This window comes from Saccopteryx bilineata, chromosome 10 (genome assembly GCF_036850765.1).
Source record: "Saccopteryx bilineata isolate mSacBil1 chromosome 10, mSacBil1_pri_phased_curated, whole genome shotgun sequence".
In the NCBI taxonomy this organism is placed as follows: Eukaryota; Metazoa; Chordata; class Mammalia; order Chiroptera; family Emballonuridae; genus Saccopteryx; species Saccopteryx bilineata.
The window spans coordinates 17927164-17946575 of record NC_089499.1 but is presented as its reverse complement, the minus strand read 5'-3'; the positions used below and the strand labels follow the sequence as shown (position 1 = coordinate 17946575).

Below are 19412 nucleotides of genomic sequence, written 5' to 3'. Positions count from 1 at the left end.
AAAAAGCCCATAATCTTCGATCTTCATTGTAAATGCTATTATGAACTTACTTTTTTCTTTTTCTATAAAAATTTATATTTCTTAGCAACATCCACTGAAACAGCTTAGAACTACACTAGCCAGTAGCAGTTAGTTTCTCTAGCACTTAAATTATGGTCTCTAAGCATTTCCCACTAAGAAGAACCAGGATCCTCAGGAAATTACTTAATCTACATCTGGTGCGCAATATGTCCAAAATAAGCCTAAAACTATCAAAAACTGTTAGGGTCAAAACAAATTGACATAAGAGCCAATTTGAAGGGGCTCTAACTGGCCAAGGAAGGGATGTTTTAAGCATCAAAACAGGTATCACATCAACAGATTGAAACACATTAGATATATACAAATAGCCAAACTTAGAATACTCCCTCCCATCCCAAAGAAAAGCTTATTGGTTAGCCTTGGAGATTGTTGGGGCAGCAGCTCACTGACCTGAACACTGATGAATAAAGGAGGAGAATCGAGTGCCATGCCTTTATTACAGACTTTTTTTCAGAGTAACCACACAACGGCTGAGATCTCTTTGTAGAAGAACCACAACTAGTAAACTCAAAAGACATGATGAAATTAAAACTTGCCATTTTCGGGGCTAATGGTAGGATTATATCCCTGAGTGCCATAAAAACCCCTTCAGAATGCATAACCTGAGGTGAAAGAAGTTCCCATTGTCTCCAGAATATATAACAACCGACTAACTATTCCTAGAAAGCCTATTGAGTACTCTGGCCTACTCAAGTCTGAATTATAGGTATCACACTATTTTTTTTTTTTTTTTTTTTAAATCAGTCTTTTTTTTTTTTTTTTTTTTTTTAATGTCCTAATATTTTTTAACTTATTTTATTATTTTATTTATTCATTTATAGAAAGGAGAGAGAGGGAGAGACAGAGAGAGAGAAGCGGGGAGGAGCTAGAAGCATCAACTCCCATATGTGCCGTGACCAGGCAAGCCCAGGGTTTCGAACCGGCGACCTCAGCATTTCCAGGTCGATGCTTTATCCACTGCGCCACCACAGGTCAGGCTTTTTTTTTTTTTTTTTTTTTTTTTAATTTATTTATTCATTTTAGAGAGGAGAGAGGAAAGAGAGAGAGAACGGGGGAGGAGCAGGAAGCATCAACTCCCATATGTGCCTTGACCAGGCAAGCCCAGGGTTTTGAACCGGCAACCTCAGCATTCCAAGTCGACGCTTTATCCACTGCGCCACCACAGGTCAGGCTTATTTTTTTTTTTTAATTACCATTTTGCAATCCCAAGTGGAATAATGAATTTAGACAACACTCATCAATGACTGCTGAAACATTATATGAAAAGTTGATGAGGAACTTTCTAGTGAAGGGATCAGGCTAACAACACCTGGACCCATGGGTCAATCTTAGTATCATTGGAAGTAATAAAGTCTTCCTATCAAGAAAGGGGCAAAGTTAAACTTGAATCTATCCAGCCTCCAGCTCTAACTTTTACAGATCTTTAGCTATAGCAGTTTACAGAAACTATGAGAAGTAGACAACATATTAAACACCACCACATATGTGCCTAGCCAAGGCAAGCCCAGAGTTTCAAACTAGCGACCCCAGAGCTCCAGGCTGGCACTTTATCCAAAGCGCCACACAAGCCAGGCCCTCTTCCATGTCTACCAATGAACAGCGAGAACGAAGCAACTACTTCTTGTCTAACCGCCTGTTAATAAAAAAATAAGTAAAGTCTTTAAAAAAATAAAAATAAATGAAAGTGGAAACATTACAATTGATATCACATAAATAAAAAAGATCATAAGAGACTACTATGAGCCTGACAAGGTGGTGGCGCAGTGGATAGAGCATCGGACTAGAATGCAGAGGACCCAAGTTCGAGACCCCGAGGTTGCCAGCTTGAGCACGGGCTCATCTGGTTTGAGCAAAGCTCACCAGCTCAGACCCAAGGTCGCCGGCTCGAGCAAGGTCAAGGCACATATGAGAAAGCAATCAATGAACAACCAAGGTGTCACAACGAAAAACTAATGATTGATGCTTCTCATCTCTCTCCGTTCCTGTCTGTCTGTCCCTATCTATACCTCTCTCTGACTCTCTCTCTGTCTCTTAAAAAAAAAAAGAGCCTGGCCTGTGGTGGTGCAGTGGATAAACCTTCAGCCTGGAGTGCCAAGGTTGCCGGTTCAAAACCCTGGGCTGCCCTGGCCAAGGCACATACAACAAGCGAGCAATGAACAACTAACATGAAGCACCTATGAGTTGATACTTCCCAATCCATGCTCCCCTTTCTCTCCTGTCTCCGTAAAATCAATAAAGTATTTAAAAAAAAAAAGAGAGAGAGACTACTATGAACAATTGTATACCAACAAACTGGATAACTTAGAAGAAATAAATTCTTAGAAACATATAACCTACCAAGACTGAATCATGAAAGAAGAGAAGATCTGAACAAACCAATATGAACAGACCAATAACTGGTAAGACTGACTCAGTAACTGCAGATCTTCAAAGAAAACCCAAGACCAGATGGCTCTGCTATAGAATTCTAGCAAACATTTAAAAAAGAATGGACACCAATCCTCCTGAAACTTTCCCAAAAAATTGAAGAGGAGAGAACATTCTAAGTTCATTACATGAGGCCAACATGACCTCAATACCAAAGCCAGACAGGATGTAACAAGAAAAGTACAGACCAATAAATTATTTTACATCAATAAATATTGATGTAAAAATCCTCAACAAAATACCAGCAAACTAAATTTAGCAACACATTAAAAGGATTATACACCATGACAGAGTGAGATATATTCTGGGAATGCAAGAATGGTTCAACATACAAAAATTCAATCAATGTAATAGTACTCCACACGAACAGAATGAAGGACAAAACCCACATGATCATCTCAGTCGAGGCAGAAATAGATGTGCCAGGATTCGACATCTTCTCATGATAAAACAGTAAATTAGGAATAGAAGGAAATGATGTCAACATAGTAAAGGCAATACATGAAAGCCCATGGCTAGCATCACACTCAGTGGTGAAAGTCTGAAGCTTTTCTTCAACAATCAGGAACAAGGCCAGGGTGCTCGCTAGCACCACTTTTATTCAATACAGTATTGGAAGTCTTAGCCAGAGCACCTGGGCAAGAAAAAATAAATAAAAGGCGTTTGATCGGGAAGGAAGAAGTTACATTACCTTTGTTCACAGATGACACAATATTATATGTAGAAAACCCTGAAGATTCTAAACACCAAGAAAAGTAATTGTTACAATAATAAATGAAAAAAAAGAAAGAATAATAAATGAATTCAGCAAAACTGTAGAAAGCAAGATCAACATACAAAAATCACTTGTGTTTCTATATGTTAACAAAGAACAATTTGAAAAGAAAATGAAGACAATAATTCTAACACTTTAGACAGTAAACTGCATTTGAATCCTGTTACTCATTTGTAACAGATTCAGTTTCTTAACCTTCATAGGGCGGAAAGAAAACTCTACTTTTACTGAGAGGTAGAAGACCTGGCTTCTAGCCCCAAACCACCTAACAAGGTATTAGATGATATTAAAGAACTCTGGTTAATTTCATTGAATATAACAGCATTATGTATGTAATTTTCTAGAAAAGATTCATGCTGAAGTATTTTGGGGTAAAATTATATTTTCTAAGGTTTGCCTCATCTAGTCCAGCCAAAAAAGAAAAAATAAAGGAAGAGAGTGTGGGTCAGGGATAAATGAGAAAGAACAGCAGGACAGTCACAGGCTGTGGAAGCTGCGTGACGAGTTCGTGGGGATTTAAGAAGAGGTCCTCTCCGTTTTGTGCATATTTAACTTTTTTTTTTTTCCACAACGAAGAGTTTAAAACAAACAAAATAAGGGACAGAAAGATGGATGGATATTTGAAACGGATGACAACGGGATTCATGAACTGAAATTTTACAATAATAGGATCATACTACGCATGCTATTGCTTTTCAAAAGCATTTCATTTGAACTCGCATTGATGGATTTTAAAAGAAAGAGAAACTAAAATGAAATCGAAAGAATTTTTCAAGCTCCAAGTAAATGTTTCTCATCACCTGCTCCCAGCCATTAAGAGAGAAGATATTGGGGTGAAGAACAGAAATGCGAAGGGTGCCGTGAAGAGCGCGGCATTTCAGGGTCACATCTGGACGGTAGTGGAGACGCTTCCGCTGGGAAACTCCCACCACGTCATGGAATACAAGTCAAGTATGAGAAGGTGTTGCTGACTATTCCTTGGACCTGTTCTGTGTCTAACAGGGAGGAATCAGTCACACTGGACTGAAAAGCCTGCTGTCAATTCTCTGGAACTAAGTAGGGTGGTCTTCAGGACCCCCCCCCCCCACCAGGATTCCATTATACACCAGGCAGAGGAAAGCAACCCCCCAGAAATCACTGGGTCTCAGCAGCAGCCGGCATACGACCCACTCATAGTTCCTTAGGAAGCCCCAGTATGATGTTTACAAATAAACAACACTGAGTGCTTCCATTGTGACCGTGACATGCGCAACCTATGCACGTCTCAGCCCCTCCCCAGAAACAATCTTGAGGTAGATATGATCATTATCCCTATTTTACAGTGAGGGAAACCAGCACTCAGTGAGTCAAGCCATTTGCCCATCACTGCCTGACCAGTGGGCAGCAGGCTGAGTCTCTTCCTGTCGGAGAAAGACCCTTGGTCACAAAAATGTCAATGCTGAGCCCAGGTCCTCCGTCTCCTCAGAGAGGCCCTTTCCTAACAGGACTGCTATGGCTACCCCAGGGTCAAAGGGGCTTTCGAGTCTGGCACAAGGGCCAGACCAAGAGAGGTAAGGTCACTGCCGACAGGGTAACCCGTCTGTTTTTTTATAGGTCTGGTGGCCAGCACAGATGGCCCTACAATTCTGTGGCCAGAGTCCTAGGTCAGCTCTAACGAGGTCAGGCCAAGGCTTTGGAAGCCATGTGGTAAAGAAGGATGGTCCCCGCCCCACTGCCAGGGCCCAGTGGGTGGCCAGAGCAGAGGCCTGCCACTCCCCACTGGTACAGAGTGAGCCTAAGTTTCTAACACACACACACAAAAATCAGGCCCAGACCCAGGGAGGGGACTCCAACTTCCTGATTCTTCTTCCAATGTTAACAGACATCCTACACTGAGACTAGCCAACTTCCTTCCAGGCCTTGAGCCCCGTAGTTATGGGTGAACTGAAATCAGTCTCAAGCAAACCACTTTGAAAGAACATCAGGGCCCTGGCCGGTTGGCTCAGCGGTAGAGCGTCAGCCTGGCGTGCGGGGGACCCGGGTTCGATTCCCAGCCAGGGCACATAGGAGAAGCGCCCATTTGCTTCTCCACCCCCCCCCCCTCCTTCCTCTCTGTCTCTCTCTTCCCCTCCCACAGCCAAGGCTCCATTGGAGCAAAGATGGCCTGGGCGCTGGGGATGGCTCCTTGGCCTCTGCCTCAGGCGCTAGAGTGGCTCTGGTCGTGGCAGAGCAACACCCCGGAGGGGCAGAGCATTGCCCCCTGGTGGGCAGAGCATCGCCCCTGGTGGGCGTGCCGGGTGGATCCCGGTCGGGCGCATGCGGGAGTCTGTCTGATTGTCTCTCCCCCCCCCCCCCCGTTTCCAGCTTCAGAAAAAATACAAAAAAAAAAAAAAAAAAGAACATCAGGATCTAGGTCCTTGTTCTCTTCATTCTGGTGAATGTTTGAATCCTGGACTGATCTGTAACAGATACAGCTACTGAACCACCAGAGTGGAAAGAACCCTTAGATTTGGAGGCAGAAGGCGTGGCTTCTAGCTCAGAATCTCCGGTAACTTTGTCATGTTGCTAATGTCCTACCTACAGCTCTTTGTCTCAGTTTCCTCATCTCTAAGTAAGCAGCGTGTCCCGAACCACCTCACCCAATTGTAGAAAAGGAGGCAAACGGCCCCTGAAGTCCCACCCAGCACTGTTGCCATCACCTGCCGCGGAGCCCTGGGGCGCCGTTTCCATCCGCCCCATCCCCATCAGGTCCCCGACGCTCAGGAGCACAGACAGTAAAACAGCACCCCTCGAGGTCTGGCATAAGATGTGCTCTGCATTCCGGCAGGTTTGGCCGACTCCCTCAATAAATATGACGCCAACAGAGCCAAAGGCGGAAGAAAACACGCTTCCCCAGCAGCCTGAGGAGACCTCCTGTAAAGCCAGTGGCCACGGCCAGGGCCACCATCACAGCCACCTGGATCATGCAGGTTCGCATTGGATTCGGACAGTCGGTAAAGAAACAACGGAGCCAAAGCCTGGTGGGCCATCATCTTTAATCCTAGCTTGCACCCGGCGGGCAAGTAAAAACACACACTGGGCTCCAAAACCCACTCACATTCAGTGCTCACAAAGCTACTGACTTATCCGAGTTTCCTAGAATCAAAGGTTTCTAGCTCACCAGACTTATTCACCTCTGTTCCCCATCTCCTTCCTTCTCCCTGCACAACTCTGCACTAACTGGCTTCTCCCTCAGCACTCCACCATCTTGGCTGCTTCTCCTGGCCTCCTCCATGTGGCCTCCTTCTGCTCTCTGCTCTGCTCTCTCCTCTAATGATAATCTCAGGAACCGAGAGCGCAAGCTCCCGCTCTGCCCCTATTTTATAGTGTAGAAATCCAAACCTTTAATCCAATATACAAAATAGGGAAGTCTCTAATACAAAGTCACTTATCTGAGGCATGATGGGATTGTACCACCCCACATCAAAAAGGGTGGGAAAGGCTTAATCCCAAAACCAAGCCCCAGGCTACAAGGATCCTGCCTGCCCACAGCCCACCCCCAACACACATTAATATCACCTGGTGACGGCCTCCACGGGGGGGGGGGGGGGGGGGGGGGGGGGGGGGGCAGCACCATCTTTAACAAAGTGAGCATAATACATTTTACCTGCCCAACACCTCCTCTCCCCGGCCCTCTCAGCTCACCTAGCAACACGACCCGCCCAGAAAGCTCTGCGTCAGTGCCCCCCCGAAACTGCCGAAGTCCTCCAGAGGGTTCCAAAAGCACTCGGCGTTTCTTCCCTACTCTGCTTAGCGGTATCCCATTCAAGCAACCCACCGTTTCAGTTTATCCCTGGGAGCCCTGTAAATTCGGGTTTACGCGACATCGTCTGGAAAATGGACGCCTGTTCTTACGCATGTGACGTTAGTGGCCTCACTAACGCATATAAAAAAGGCAACTGGCTATCTACAGGGTGAACCTGCCAGGCAGTCCCACCAGGAATCAACAGTTCAAGCCAGGCTTGTGACAAGGGTGTGTCAGCAGGGCTGGGCAGAAAAGGCTGGAGGGCACAAAGCAGGCAACCCGTTCTGAAGAGGAACAGAGAAGGGAGGTCAGGGGTAATGGAGAGGCTTACAGGGCAGGGCCAGGCTCAGGGAGCCCGCTGCAGGATGAGCTCCGTAATCTCCGCCCTGCTACCCAGTCTCATGGGGATCCCATAGTAGGCCGTGCCTGGGCTGACATAGACAAACGTGGTCTGGGCCACTTGGTAGAGACCAGCAAAGAAAGGGTTCAGGAGATAGGCCGCCACGTTCAAGGGGAAGATCTGCCCAGCATGCGTGTGCCCAGAAAGGATCAGGTTAATATCCGGCCGAGTCTGAAGGGCTCTCTTGGCAGCCAGGGGCTGGTGGGCTAGCAAGATGGTGGCGTGGTCTGGGCTGCAGCCCTCCAGCGCCTTCTCGAGATCCATGCCATGGCCAGAGTAGTGTAGGATGTCTGCTTCGATGTCATCCACCCCAGCCAAGCAGATCCAGTCGGCATCCTCACCACCACCGCCGCGCTGGGCCCGCATGGCAGAAATCTTCACGTTCTCGTTGTGAAGGGGCCTGACGTTCAGGGACTCCAGCAGCGCAAACCAGTTGCTGACATCTGACGTGTAGTATTCGTGATTCCCTGTGACAAAGTAGGTGCCCAGGCGGGAACGAAGCTGGCCCAGAGGAGCGACAGCTGTCCGGAGGATGGAGGCTTCCGAGTCACAGAGGTCACCCACGATCACCGTGACATCCGGTTCCAGCATGTTCACCATCTTCACGAACATCTCCATCTTGGTCCTGCCCACGGTGGGGCCCAAGTGGATGTCCGAGAGGAGCACGATCTTGAGTTTGTCCATCGAAGGGGGCAGCCGATGGACGGGTACCTCCACGGTTTTCACCGCCGGAGGCTGGGCAGCGTTCAGAAGCCCGACAACGCTGAGCACGGCGGTCACCAGCACGGCCAGGGCCGGCCTGAGGGCCAGCTTTCTTGTCTTGTCAAGGCTGCCCACGACCCTACCACTGCGCCAGGCCAAGAGCTGGCAGGCCTGCTCCATGCCGCTGAGGGTACCGAGGAAGAAGAGCATGATGATGTATGCCCCGAGGCAGGTGTAGGCGGCCAAGGAGAAGAGGTAGGGCTCCTCCGCCACGAGAAAGAGCATGGTGAAGAAACTGGAATGGGCCAGGGCCAGAAACGTCACCACAGCCATCTTCCAGAGCTGAAAACAGGCCGACTCTGCGGCTGGGGAGTGGCTAAGGTTGCTGACAGCGCTACGCCAGATGTAGAGGGAGCCAATGAGCATGAGCGAGTTGACAAACAGGGCAAGCTGCAGGCGGAACAGCCAACGCCAGGCCCTGAGCTCCAGGCTCTCGGACAGGTAGGAGCGGGAGAGAATCATGGACACGAAGACGGTGCCAGCGGCCAGGGCAGCCTTCGCACCCAGGGACAGCTGCCTGAAGGTCACCATTTTCTCCGCTCCTAGCAGGGTCCCCTGGCCGTTCCGTGCAGGTGGGCTCTGGAAGGTCAGTTCCTTAGAAAGGACAGTGGCCAAGGAGAGGGTTCCAGGTCAGGTCCGCCTGCAACCAGGAACTGGCATCAACTTTGTGGAATATTAGAGCTTTCTTGTCCCCATTCAAAACCTGAAGGCCACTTATATCTGCCCAACCAGCCTTGGATCCAAGCCACCCGTCAGTGGTGACACTTTATGATTAATACACTGGATTATAACATGGTGGGCCGTTTCCATCGTCTTCTTTCCAGTCTTCCCACAATGCATACTGAATTTCTTCTATAATAAGAATAGCTTTATTCTAAGTCAGTGGTTCTCAAAGTGTGGTCTGAGAAGACCCTTCCAGGGGGCCATTCAGTTCAACTTGTTTTCATAGTAACACTGGGTCGTAACTGCCTTTGCCTTTCCCATTCTCTCATGTGTGTACAGTGGAGTTTTCCAGAGGCTACGTGGCGTTTGCTATGGCAATACTGAATGCAGAAGCAATTAGGAGAATCCAACTGTCATCTATTAGGACAGACATGAAAGAGATTTGCAAAAATGAAAACCAAGACCACCCTTCGCCCTAAAACTCGGGGGGAAACACTATTAGTGTCCCACCCCCAAAAAATGTAAGTATCTTAACATGTAATAGATTTACTGTTTCTGAAGTAAATTAATAAATATTTTAAAATCTAGTTTTAATTTCTAGGACAGTTAAAAGTTTGAGAACCGCTGTTCTAAGTAAATGTGAACAAGGAAGTCACTGAAAGCTTTTCCGCTGGCAGTTTTCTTCAGTGTCTGGGCCCAGGAGGAACACCTACCTAGACACTGAAGAATTCCTGGGATGAAGCCAGCCTCCGTGTCACGGGCCCTGGCACGGCAGTCTGAGGGTACACCGCTGCTAAATGCTGCACAGTGATGAGCAACCATTACTCAGGGGACTGCCCTGTCCACCAGCTCATCCATATCTCTCCCTTCCCCCCTAAATATAAAGATTTGTCTTCCCTGCACCTATCATCCTCTGCCACTGTTCCCAGTGGTTTGCACATCTGGCTAGCTCTCACCTGGCTCGGGGGTGGGGGGTGGGGGTGGAGTGTGTGTGTGTGGGGGGGTGTCTTCTAGGCTTCCTAGCCAAAAACAAGGGAGAGAGAAAGCACAGACCCCACTAGACAAGGGTTAGCAAATACTATGTTCAAGGTGACCTTTTCCCAAGAACCCCAAATTAAAATTTTTCAGCAGGTGTTTCCACATCCTTAAAATTCTTCGGTTTAAACGTTTGGCTTTGCTCTAGGCAAGTTATAAAAGGCCTTTGATCAAAGGGTGTGATTTCCGGGTCAACCAGTTCCAATTTCAGGACTTCTGCTTAAAAACGTGCCCCAGTCTCAGCCCACCCAGACTCGGGCGGAAACGAAGTTGTTTCCCTGGACTTGCAGAGGGCCAGGTGCTGGTTTCAATTCCCCGTTGGCCTCCTCCTCCCGCCAAACGTGCGCCCTCCCTTCTCCTCACGACTCGCTCCCGCAGAACTCCCTCCAGCGGCTCCGGCTGCACCTGCCGGCCGCCTCCTGCCCGCCCTCGGCCCGGGCCGCCAGTCCCTGCACAGACCCAGTGGCGAGAGGGCCCGAGACGTTTGAAGAGAGAACGCCTCTTAGGAAACGCAAAGTTCCCGTTGCGGGGACCTCCCCTGACCCCGCGTTTCTCCTTCCGGAGCGCCCCGCGGAGCGCACGTTAGGCAAAGGAGGGCGCCCCAAGCCAGAGCCCCAGACTTCCCCTAGTGACGCGCGCCACTCGGAACCCCCCCTATCGGAAAACTGCAGAGCTGGAAGGATGTGGGCGCACCTCGTTCACCCCCTCGGGTAGCCCAAGCGAAACCGGCGACCGGAGCGGAGCACACAGCGACAGGCTACCGGGAAGGACGCGCGCGCCCCGCCCGGCCCGCCCCCGCCCCCGACGGGAGGGCCAGTCCGCTGCCTGCGCCCCGCAGGCTGCCCGTCGGCTGTGGCGCCCCCGGGGCCCCAGGCCCCTCGCCCTGCAGGACCCCGGCTGGCCGCAGCCCCAGCCCTGTCTTCCGCCAGCATGTCGCCTATCAGTGCATCCCAAGCGCGGGGTCCTGGGGACTTACACGCAAGCCACGCGCAGTGCCCAGCAGCAGCGCCACCAGCAGCAGAGGGGCGACGCGGACGACCCCCGGCATGTCCACCCTCTGGCTTCTCCACTCCCCCGCAGTCGGCGCCCGGGCCAGCCGCTCGGCGTCACGGGACTGAGGACCCGCGGTCTGGCACCGCCCCTCGCGGGTCCTGCCCGCAGCCCTGCCCCGCCCCGCGCTCCTCCCGGTGACAGCAGAGCCGGGGGCGGGGAACCCGCGCGGCACCAGCCCGGAGGCCACGCGCGGCCGCGTGACTGCAGGATGGAGTTATCTGGCCCTTGTCGGCCTCGGCCAGACCGGACCCTTTGCAAAAGCGATCGGGAGGCCCCGCTGTCAGCGGCTTGATAACGCGTCCGGAGGTTGGACTTTAACAAGGGTCTCCGTGCTCCTTGGCTGCCTCAGAGGACAGAAAGGGGAAGCTGACACCAGATAAACCTAAGTGGGCTAGATAGAGTCCTCGCCCTGCACACCGGATTCTCCGGAAAACTCTAAACCAGGGGTGCGCGAAATGCAGTCAGTCCCTGGACCAACTGCATACCAGGAACTTGTTGGGAATGCACATTCCAAGGCCCCGCCCCAGAAACTCTCAGCCAGGAACTCGAGGGTCCAGAAATCTGTATGTTTACAAACCCTCCAGGTTATACCGTGCTTGCTGAAGTTTGAGAACTACTGTTCTAGGTTACTAAGAAATTTAGAGGTATGGTTCAGCCGTCGTAAAACCATTCCAAATGCCAACCTTCAAAACAGCAGGGTCTGCAGAATTTTTATTTCATTTTTGGGTTTAGAGAGATAAGAGCAACACTTCCCACCTTTGAATTTTGCACTTGAGCCTCTCAATAGCCCTGTGATACCGATGTAGACAGATCTGTCAAATCAGGGTAAAAGTACAGTCATGTAGAAATGCAACATTAGGTGATTTTGTCATTGTGTGAACATCACTTACACCAGTGGTTTTCAACTTTTTTTTTTCCCCTCATGGCACACCTAAACTAATTACTAAGGAGAAAGAGGAGTACTGACCTCTTCCCTTAGGAACTAATCCGTTTGTGTCATGAGACGAAAATGGTGGTATTTAGTCAGGAGCACTGCCTTCTTTTCCCTTAGTAATTAGTTTATGTGTGCCATGAGAAAAAATAAAAAGATTGAAAATCGCTGACTTACTCAAGCCTAGATGGCGTTGCCCACTACACACCTAAGTTATATAGTATAGCCCATTGCTCCTAGGCTGCAAGACTGTACAGCATGTTACTGTATAAAACAGCACGAGGATAAATCAAGCACAAGAGCTCTGGCCGGTTGTCTCAGCCATAGAGTGTTGTTGGTCCAGCATGTGGAAGTTCCCGGTTTGATTCCCAGTCAGGGCACACAGGATAAGTGACTAACTGTTTCTCAACCCCTCCCCCTGTCCCTCTCCTACAGCCATGGCTCATTTGAGCAAGTTGGCCCCAGGCACTGAGATGGCACCATGGCCTCACCTCAGGTGCTAAAATAGCTCAGTTGCTGAGCAACAGAGCAATGCTCCAGCCAGGCAGAGCATCAGCCCATAGGGGGCTTGCCAGGTGGATCCCAGTAAGGGCACATGCTGGGAGTCTGTCTCTCTGCCTCCCAATAATCATCATCATCATCATCAAGTACAAGAGAAAATATGCAATCAGGACACAAGATAAACATGGCATACTATTTTACAGTAAACTTTTTTTTAATATGTAAAAGAGTATACATGCAAACAATAGAAGGTATACATAAACTAGTCACATAGCTGCCTATTATAATCAAGTAGAATGTACTGTTTATAATTGTATGTGCTATACGTGTACGCGACTGGCAGTGCAGCACATTTGTTTACACTAACTTCACCGCAAACACGAGAGGAATGTGTTGTGCTAGGATGTTACAGTATTAACATCACTAGGCAATAGGAATTTTTCAGCTCCATTAGAATATTGTGGGGTTGCTGTTGGCCCATTGTTGACTGACAAGTCATCATGCGGCATATGACTGGAGTAGTATCTCTTTTACACCTGAGAAAACAAAGGCTCTGCGATGTGAGTTAACTTGCCAAGGATCACTGGCTCCCTCTGGCTCTGGGTCTGAAGTTTTGCTTCTTGAACCAGAGTGGTTACAAGGGTATGAGCCAAACTATAACTCAGTAAGTTATTTATTTGTGTCAAGTCCTTTCCTGTGTAGGTGTTTAAAATAAGTGAAAAAGTTATTTTTTAACTTTTAAAAAGTTAGTTAAAAAGTTATTTTCTTATTTTACTTTTAAATAGTTAAAAAACAATCTTAACTGTGTTTCCAATAAAACTTATACTTTGTGTCACAAAATAGCTACAATTTCATTTGCTCATTCCCTTCTCTTTTTCCACTGAACATTTCCCTGAGAGACTGAGATATAGTCACTGGCTTTACTTTCACAGTTCTTTTCTTGCCTAGAATGCATAACTTGTTCTGTTAAGTCCTTTATAAACTTGGCAGTCGTCATCTAGAACTAAGGAGCGGCCTGACCTGTGGCGCAGTGGATAAAGTATCAACCTGGAAATGCTGAGGTCCCCAGTTCGAAACCCTGGGCTTGCCTGGTCAAGGCACATATGGGAGTTGATGCTTCCAGCTCCTCCCCCCTTCTCTCTCTCTGTCTCTCTCTCCCCCTCTCTCTCTCCTCTCTAAAAAATGAATAAATAAATAAAAATAAAAAAATAAAAAAAAAGATTTCATTAGAACTAAGGAGCAAGGCCTTTGGAGGCAGGTACACTAGAGTTGGAATTCTAGCTCTGCCACTTAATATCTGTGTGACTGTGCAAAAGTTACTTAACTTCTCTTAGCCTTTGTTCTTTCATTGGTAAAATAGGGATAATAATGTCAAACTCACTGGATTGTTGGGGGAGTTACAAGAGGTGATATTTATAAGACGCTTGGCACTTACAGGATGTTAGTGGGGCAGTTGATGAAATCAGAATTAGGCCTGATTTTCATACGAATGCAAGAATCTAAAGATTAAATAATAGTTTTACATTAATTTATCGATTTTGATAACTGCACTATGCTTTTATAAGAGAATGTTCTTGTTTTTAGGAAACAAAAGGGCATCATCTTTGCAACTAATTCTGAAACAGTTCAGAGAAAAAAAAATGGGTATAAACACACATAGAACCATAAAGCAAATGTGGTAAAATGTTGACATTAGGAAAATCAATCAAGGAATTCTTTCTGCTGTTTTTTCAACTTTTTTCTAAGTCTGAATTATTGCAAAATAAAGTTAAAAATTTAACCCTTAGCAAAAGGCAGATTCAACTTTTTTTATTTTTTATTAAGTGAAAGGCAGGGAGGCAGACAGACTCCTGCACGCATCACGACTGGGATCCACCTGGCAAGCCCACTAGAGAGCCATGCTCTGCCCATCTGGGACATTGCTTTGTTGCTCAGCAACTGAGCTCTTCTTAGCACCTGAGGTGAGGCCATGGTGCCATCCTCAGAGCCAAGCGCCAATTTGCTTGAATAAGCTATGGCTGCAGGAGGGAGAGAGAGAGAGAGAGAGAAGGGAGGAAGGGTGGAGAAGCAGATAGTCACTTCTCCTGTGTGCCCTGACCAGGAATTGAACGGGAACTTCTACACACCAGGCCAACATTCTACTGCTGAGCCAACCAGCCAGGGCCTCAACTTTTCCCACCTTTTTTCCCTCAGCCTATAGACCCAAGGTTACAATACAGAGCAGGCATTTTTAACTGAATTGAGGCAGAAAATATTTAGCACAAGGTTGTGCTAAACAAACTAAAGCCAGCAGCCCAAATCTCATCAGATGCCTGTTTGTGTGTGGCCTGTCAGTGAAGATTCATCTTTACTTTTTTTTTTTTTTTTTTCATTTTTCTGAAGTTGGAAACAGGGAGAGACAAGTCAGACAGACTCCCGCATGCGCCCAACCGGGATCCACCCGGCACGCCCACCATGGGGCGACGCTCTGCCCACCAGGGGGCGATGCTCTGCCCATCCTGGGCGTCGCCATGTTGCAACCAGAGCCACTCTAGTGCCTGAGGCAGAGGCCACAGAGCCATCCCCAGAGCCCGGGCCATCTTTGCTCCAATGGAGCCTTGGCTGCGGGAGGGGAAGAGAGAGACAGAGAAGAAAGCACGGCGGAGGGGTGGAGAAGCAAATGGGCGCTTCTCCTGTGTTCCCTGGCCAGGAATCGAACCCGGGTCCTTCGCACGCTAGGCCGACGCTCTACCGCTGAGCCAACATCTTTACATTTTTAAATGGGTGAAAAAAATTTGAAAGAGTGGTATTCTGTGACATTTGAAAACAATATGAGACTGAAAGGCCAGGGTCCGTAGAGTTGTATTAGAACACAGCCACTCCCACTTCTCTGCACATTGCGTGTGGCTGTTTTCGCACTAGCGTGGCAGAGTAGAGTAGAGTAGAGCAGAGACCTTATGGCCCACAAAGCCTAAAATATTTTCTGCCTTGCCCTTTATAGTAAAACCTTGCCCAGAGGCTGGAGATTATAGTTTGTTTCTGAGATTTTAGTACTTGACACTGTATTGTAGTCGAACCAGCAATCATAATAACAGCCACGGTTGTGTTGACTGCTCTGCCAGCAGCGTGTCACTCTGCCTGAAGATCCAAGTGGCGTGTTATTACCCACATGTCACGGACGTGAAAGCTGGGTCACAGTGGAGTTAAATGACTTGCCGATAGCCACAGAGCCAGGAAGTAATGGGTCTCTAAAGTCACATTGTCTGACTTTGAAGCCTGAGTTATCTTTTTCTTTTTTTTTTTTTTAATTTATTTTTCATTCATTCATTCATTACTCTTTTTTTAGATTTTAATTTATTTTATTTTATTTATTCATTTTAGAGAGGAAAGAGAGAGAGGAGAGAGAGAAACAGAGAGAGAGAAGGGGGGGAGGAGCTGGAAGCATCAACTCCCATATGTGCCTTGACCAGGCAAGCCCAGGGTTTCGAACCGGCGACCTCAGCATTTCCAGGTCGACGCTTTATCCACTGCGCCACCACAGGTCAGGCCAAAGCCTGAGTTATCTTTACAAGGTCACGCCTAATTCTCCCCACGCTTTATTTTTCAGTTCCTGTCCAATGAAGTATGCATATACAGCAGGGGTCCCCAAACTACGGCCCGCGGGCCACATACGGCCCCCTGAGGCCATTTATCCGGCCCCCGCTGCACTTCTGGAAGGGGCACCTCTTTCATTGGTGGTCAGTGAGAGGAGCATAGTTCCCATTGAAATACTGGTCAGTTTGTTGATTTAAATTTACTTGTTCTTTATTTTAAATATTGTATTTGTTCCCGTTTTGTTTTTTTACTTTAAAATAAGATATGTGCAGTGTGCATAGGGATTTGTTCATAGTTTTTTTATAGTCCAGCCCTCCAACTATCTGAGGGACAGTGAACTGGCCCCCTATGTAAAAAGTTTGGGGACCCCTGATATACAGTGTGCTGTGGTATAAAACTTTCTACTCTAGGTCGCAAGGAATAGGACATGACCATGAGAAATCTGTTGCCCTGTGAGGACTCATCTGCGATGAAAAAGATGTTCGCATACACAACCAAGTATAGTGAATGCCTGAGACAGAGCAGCGCTACTCAAAGATAGTGAGTGGCTTAAGCACAGAAATTCAAAGTAGCTATTTCGAAACTTGTAGCAATTTGTGAAATTTGTCTGTTAAATCTAATAATGAAAAGGTGGGTGTGAATTTTGCATGTTTATTTTTATTTGCTTATTCTAGTAATTTATTCTCATCATATTTTTACAACAGGTTGGTCCTTGATAGATGGGAAAGAGCACTGATAACCATAGAAACAAAATTGATTTTTCACCAAAAGGTAGTTTGAGAAGCACAGAGGCCTCATCAGTAGCATAAGAACAATGAAGAGCCTGACCTGTGGTGGCGCAGTGGATAGAGCGTCGACCTGGAAATGCTGAGGTCGCCGATTCAAAACCCTGGGCTTGCCTGGTCAAGGCACATATGGGAGTTGATGCTTCCTGCTCCTCCCCTTTCTCTCTCTCTCTCTCTCCTCTAAAATGAATTTTAAAAAATTAAAAAATAATAAAAATAAAAGAACAATGAAGGGAAGAGAGGTGGGCGGCCCAATAACACAGGTGAAAACTTTGCTTGTCTATCCTAACAAGGCTTTGCACACAAGTTCAAAATCAATCTCGGTTCCTATGATTGATCAATTTTCCCATGTGGTCCTAACAGAGCTTTCCTATTTGGCAAATTTCAAGTCCCAATGTCAGTTCTGACCTTCTTTCAGTGTAAAAATGTAACTAGTTTTACATAGCTAATATTTTTTAAAAATTCATTAATATTATTGTAATTTACAATAGGTTTTAGATAAATGTGAAAGGCAAGGAAAAAAACAGGCCTCCACCAAAGAGACATGACAACAGCCTGACCTGTGGTGGCACAGTGGGTAAAGCGTTGACTTGGAAATGCTGAGGTCGCCGGTTCAAACCCTGGGCTTGCCTGGTCAAGGCACATATGGGAGTTGATGCTTCCTGCTCCTCCTCCCCACTCTTTCACTCTCTCCTCTCTCTCCCCCTCAACCTCTCTAAAATGAATAAATAAAATAAAATAAAAAAAGACATGACAACAAATTGTGAAGCATGATTGGGTCTTGGATCAGGAAAAAAATAATAACTACAAAATATATTATGGGACACTAGACAAAAGTTGAATATAAACTATGGATTATAAAATAGTATTCTATTAATTTTTTATTGATTGATTTTAGAGAGACAGAGAGAGGAAGAGAGAGAGGGAGAGAAAGAGAGCGAAGCACTTTGTTGTTCCACTCAGTTGTGCATTCATTGGTTGCTTCCTGAATGTGCCCTGACCAGGGATCAAACTCACAACCTTCGTGTTTTGGGATGACACTAATCGACTGAGCTAACTGGCCAGGCCCAATATTTTATTAATTTAAATTTCCTAATTTTGAAAATAATATTGTGCTTATGTTCTTAGGAAATATACTTTCAAATATTCAGAGGTAAAAGAGCATAATGTCTTCAAGTTAATCTCAAATGGTGATGATAATGTGTATATGTTTCTATATTATATAAATATACATATATATTACATGCATACAATGGCAGAGCAAATGATGGAACAAATAAGGCAAAATGTCACCCATTGGTGAATTAGGGAAAGGACATACAGGAATTCTTATCTCAAAATAGAAAAGTAATTTAAAAAACTAGAAATTTTGCCTGACCAGGTGGTGGCACAGTGGATAGAGCATCGGACTGGGATGCGGAAGGACCCAGGTTCAAGACCCCAAGGTCGCCAGCTTGAGTGCGGACTCATCTGGTTTGAGCAAAAAGCTCACCAGCTTGGACCCAAGGTCCCTGGCTCCAGCAAGGGGTTACTCGGTCTGCCGAAGGCCCGCGGTCAAGGCACATATGAGAAAGCAATCAATGAACAACTAAGGTGTCGCAACGAGAACTGATGATTGATGCTTCTTATCTCTCTTCGTTCCTGTCTGTCTGTCCCTATCTATCCTTCTCTCTGACTCTCTCTCTGTCCCTGTAAAAAAAAAAACCAAAAAAAAAAAACCCTAGAAATTAAAAAAAATAAATAAATAGACTCCAGCCTGCAGACGTGGACAGTTCGGCTGTGCAGAAATTGCTTATCTTCCTCACATCTTTCGATTTTCTCACACAGAAAATCCCGAGACCTGTGTCCAGGGGTCAGGCTGTGCAACCCACTGATGGGTATGGTTATGAAAACATAAGAGATAAAATTGTGCCATGATGGGCTGAGAGTTCCCCACAGCTCCAATAACAGTTATCAGCTGTGTGCCAGGAACAGCAGACCACATGACAGTCATGAGTGTTCCATGTTGCTGATGGCTGCTGTCCTTGTCCCTATGTTTTCAAACTCCCTTTCAGTTTCTAAAAACAGGTATGATTATCCAAGAATAGAAAACGCCCCAAATGAGGCCTGCTTTAGGGAGAAAGAATGAGGACTTCGTTTTAAACACGCTTCTCTCCTGTCTTCTTTGTACCACCTTCCTACCTGTCAAGAGCACCCGCTTCCCTGGGGTCTTTCAGCCGCATCTTGGCAGGGTTGTATTTTTCCCCCTTCCTGTTTGATCTGGGCCTGTTGTTTCCTCTCCCCCTGGGCCCCTAGGTTCAGCCCACCCTCTCTTCAGCGTGGCTCACTTCTCTCAGTGACCACAGGAATTTTCTCTCTCAATGGAAGGTTACAACTAGATATGGCCAGAGCGTTTGTTTGTTCTGACAATCACCACGTTGGCTTACCAACATCTTAAATTTTGTATAATTACGGGGTCGTCAATATTTAATCTGGGGAATTTACTTAACCTGGATTTCCAGCCTCTCTTCAAAGATCAGAAGGTTGGCTACACCAGGCCCACCATTCCATAGAGCAGGGGTCCCCAAACAACAGCCCGCGGCCCCCTGAGGCCATTTATCCGGCCCCCATCACACTTCCGGAAGGGGCACCTCTTTCATTGGTGGTCAGTGAGAGGAGCACAT

General features: G+C 47.0%; 2 protein-coding genes across 7 annotated transcripts in view; both read right to left on the bottom strand.

Annotated features, from left to right (window-relative positions):
- Positions 1–11056, bottom strand: part of GLB1 (galactosidase beta 1) — a 92272-nt gene extending 81216 nt beyond the window's left edge. Inside the window, exon 1 of the mRNA XM_066246102.1 lies at positions 10883–11056. Within this exon, the coding sequence (XP_066102199.1) occupies positions 10883–10954 (72 nt within the window). The 5' untranslated portion in view covers positions 10955–11056. The remainder of the gene's footprint in view (positions 1–10882) is intronic.
- Positions 5442–10689, bottom strand: TMPPE (transmembrane protein with metallophosphoesterase domain). 6 transcript variants are annotated; one of them, XM_066246114.1, is made up of 3 exons: positions 10366–10384; positions 9585–9671; positions 5442–9288 (listed from the first exon to the last, which is right to left on the bottom strand). In XM_066246114.1, exon 3 carries the CDS (start codon positions 8737–8739, stop codon positions 7393–7395), a length of 1347 nt encoding a protein of 448 aa, XP_066102211.1. In that variant the 5' UTR covers positions 8740–9288; positions 9585–9671; positions 10366–10384; the 3' UTR covers positions 5442–7392. The 6 variants fall into 6 exon arrangements, with proteins under 6 accessions (XP_066102211.1, XP_066102209.1, XP_066102214.1 ...); XM_066246112.1 differs by lacking the exons at positions 9585–9671; positions 10366–10384 and adding an exon at positions 10600–10689; XM_066246117.1 differs by lacking the exons at positions 9585–9671; positions 10366–10384 and adding an exon at positions 10600–10685 and having other exon boundaries at positions 5442–8848.
- Positions 11057–19412: the final 8356 nt, after the last annotated feature.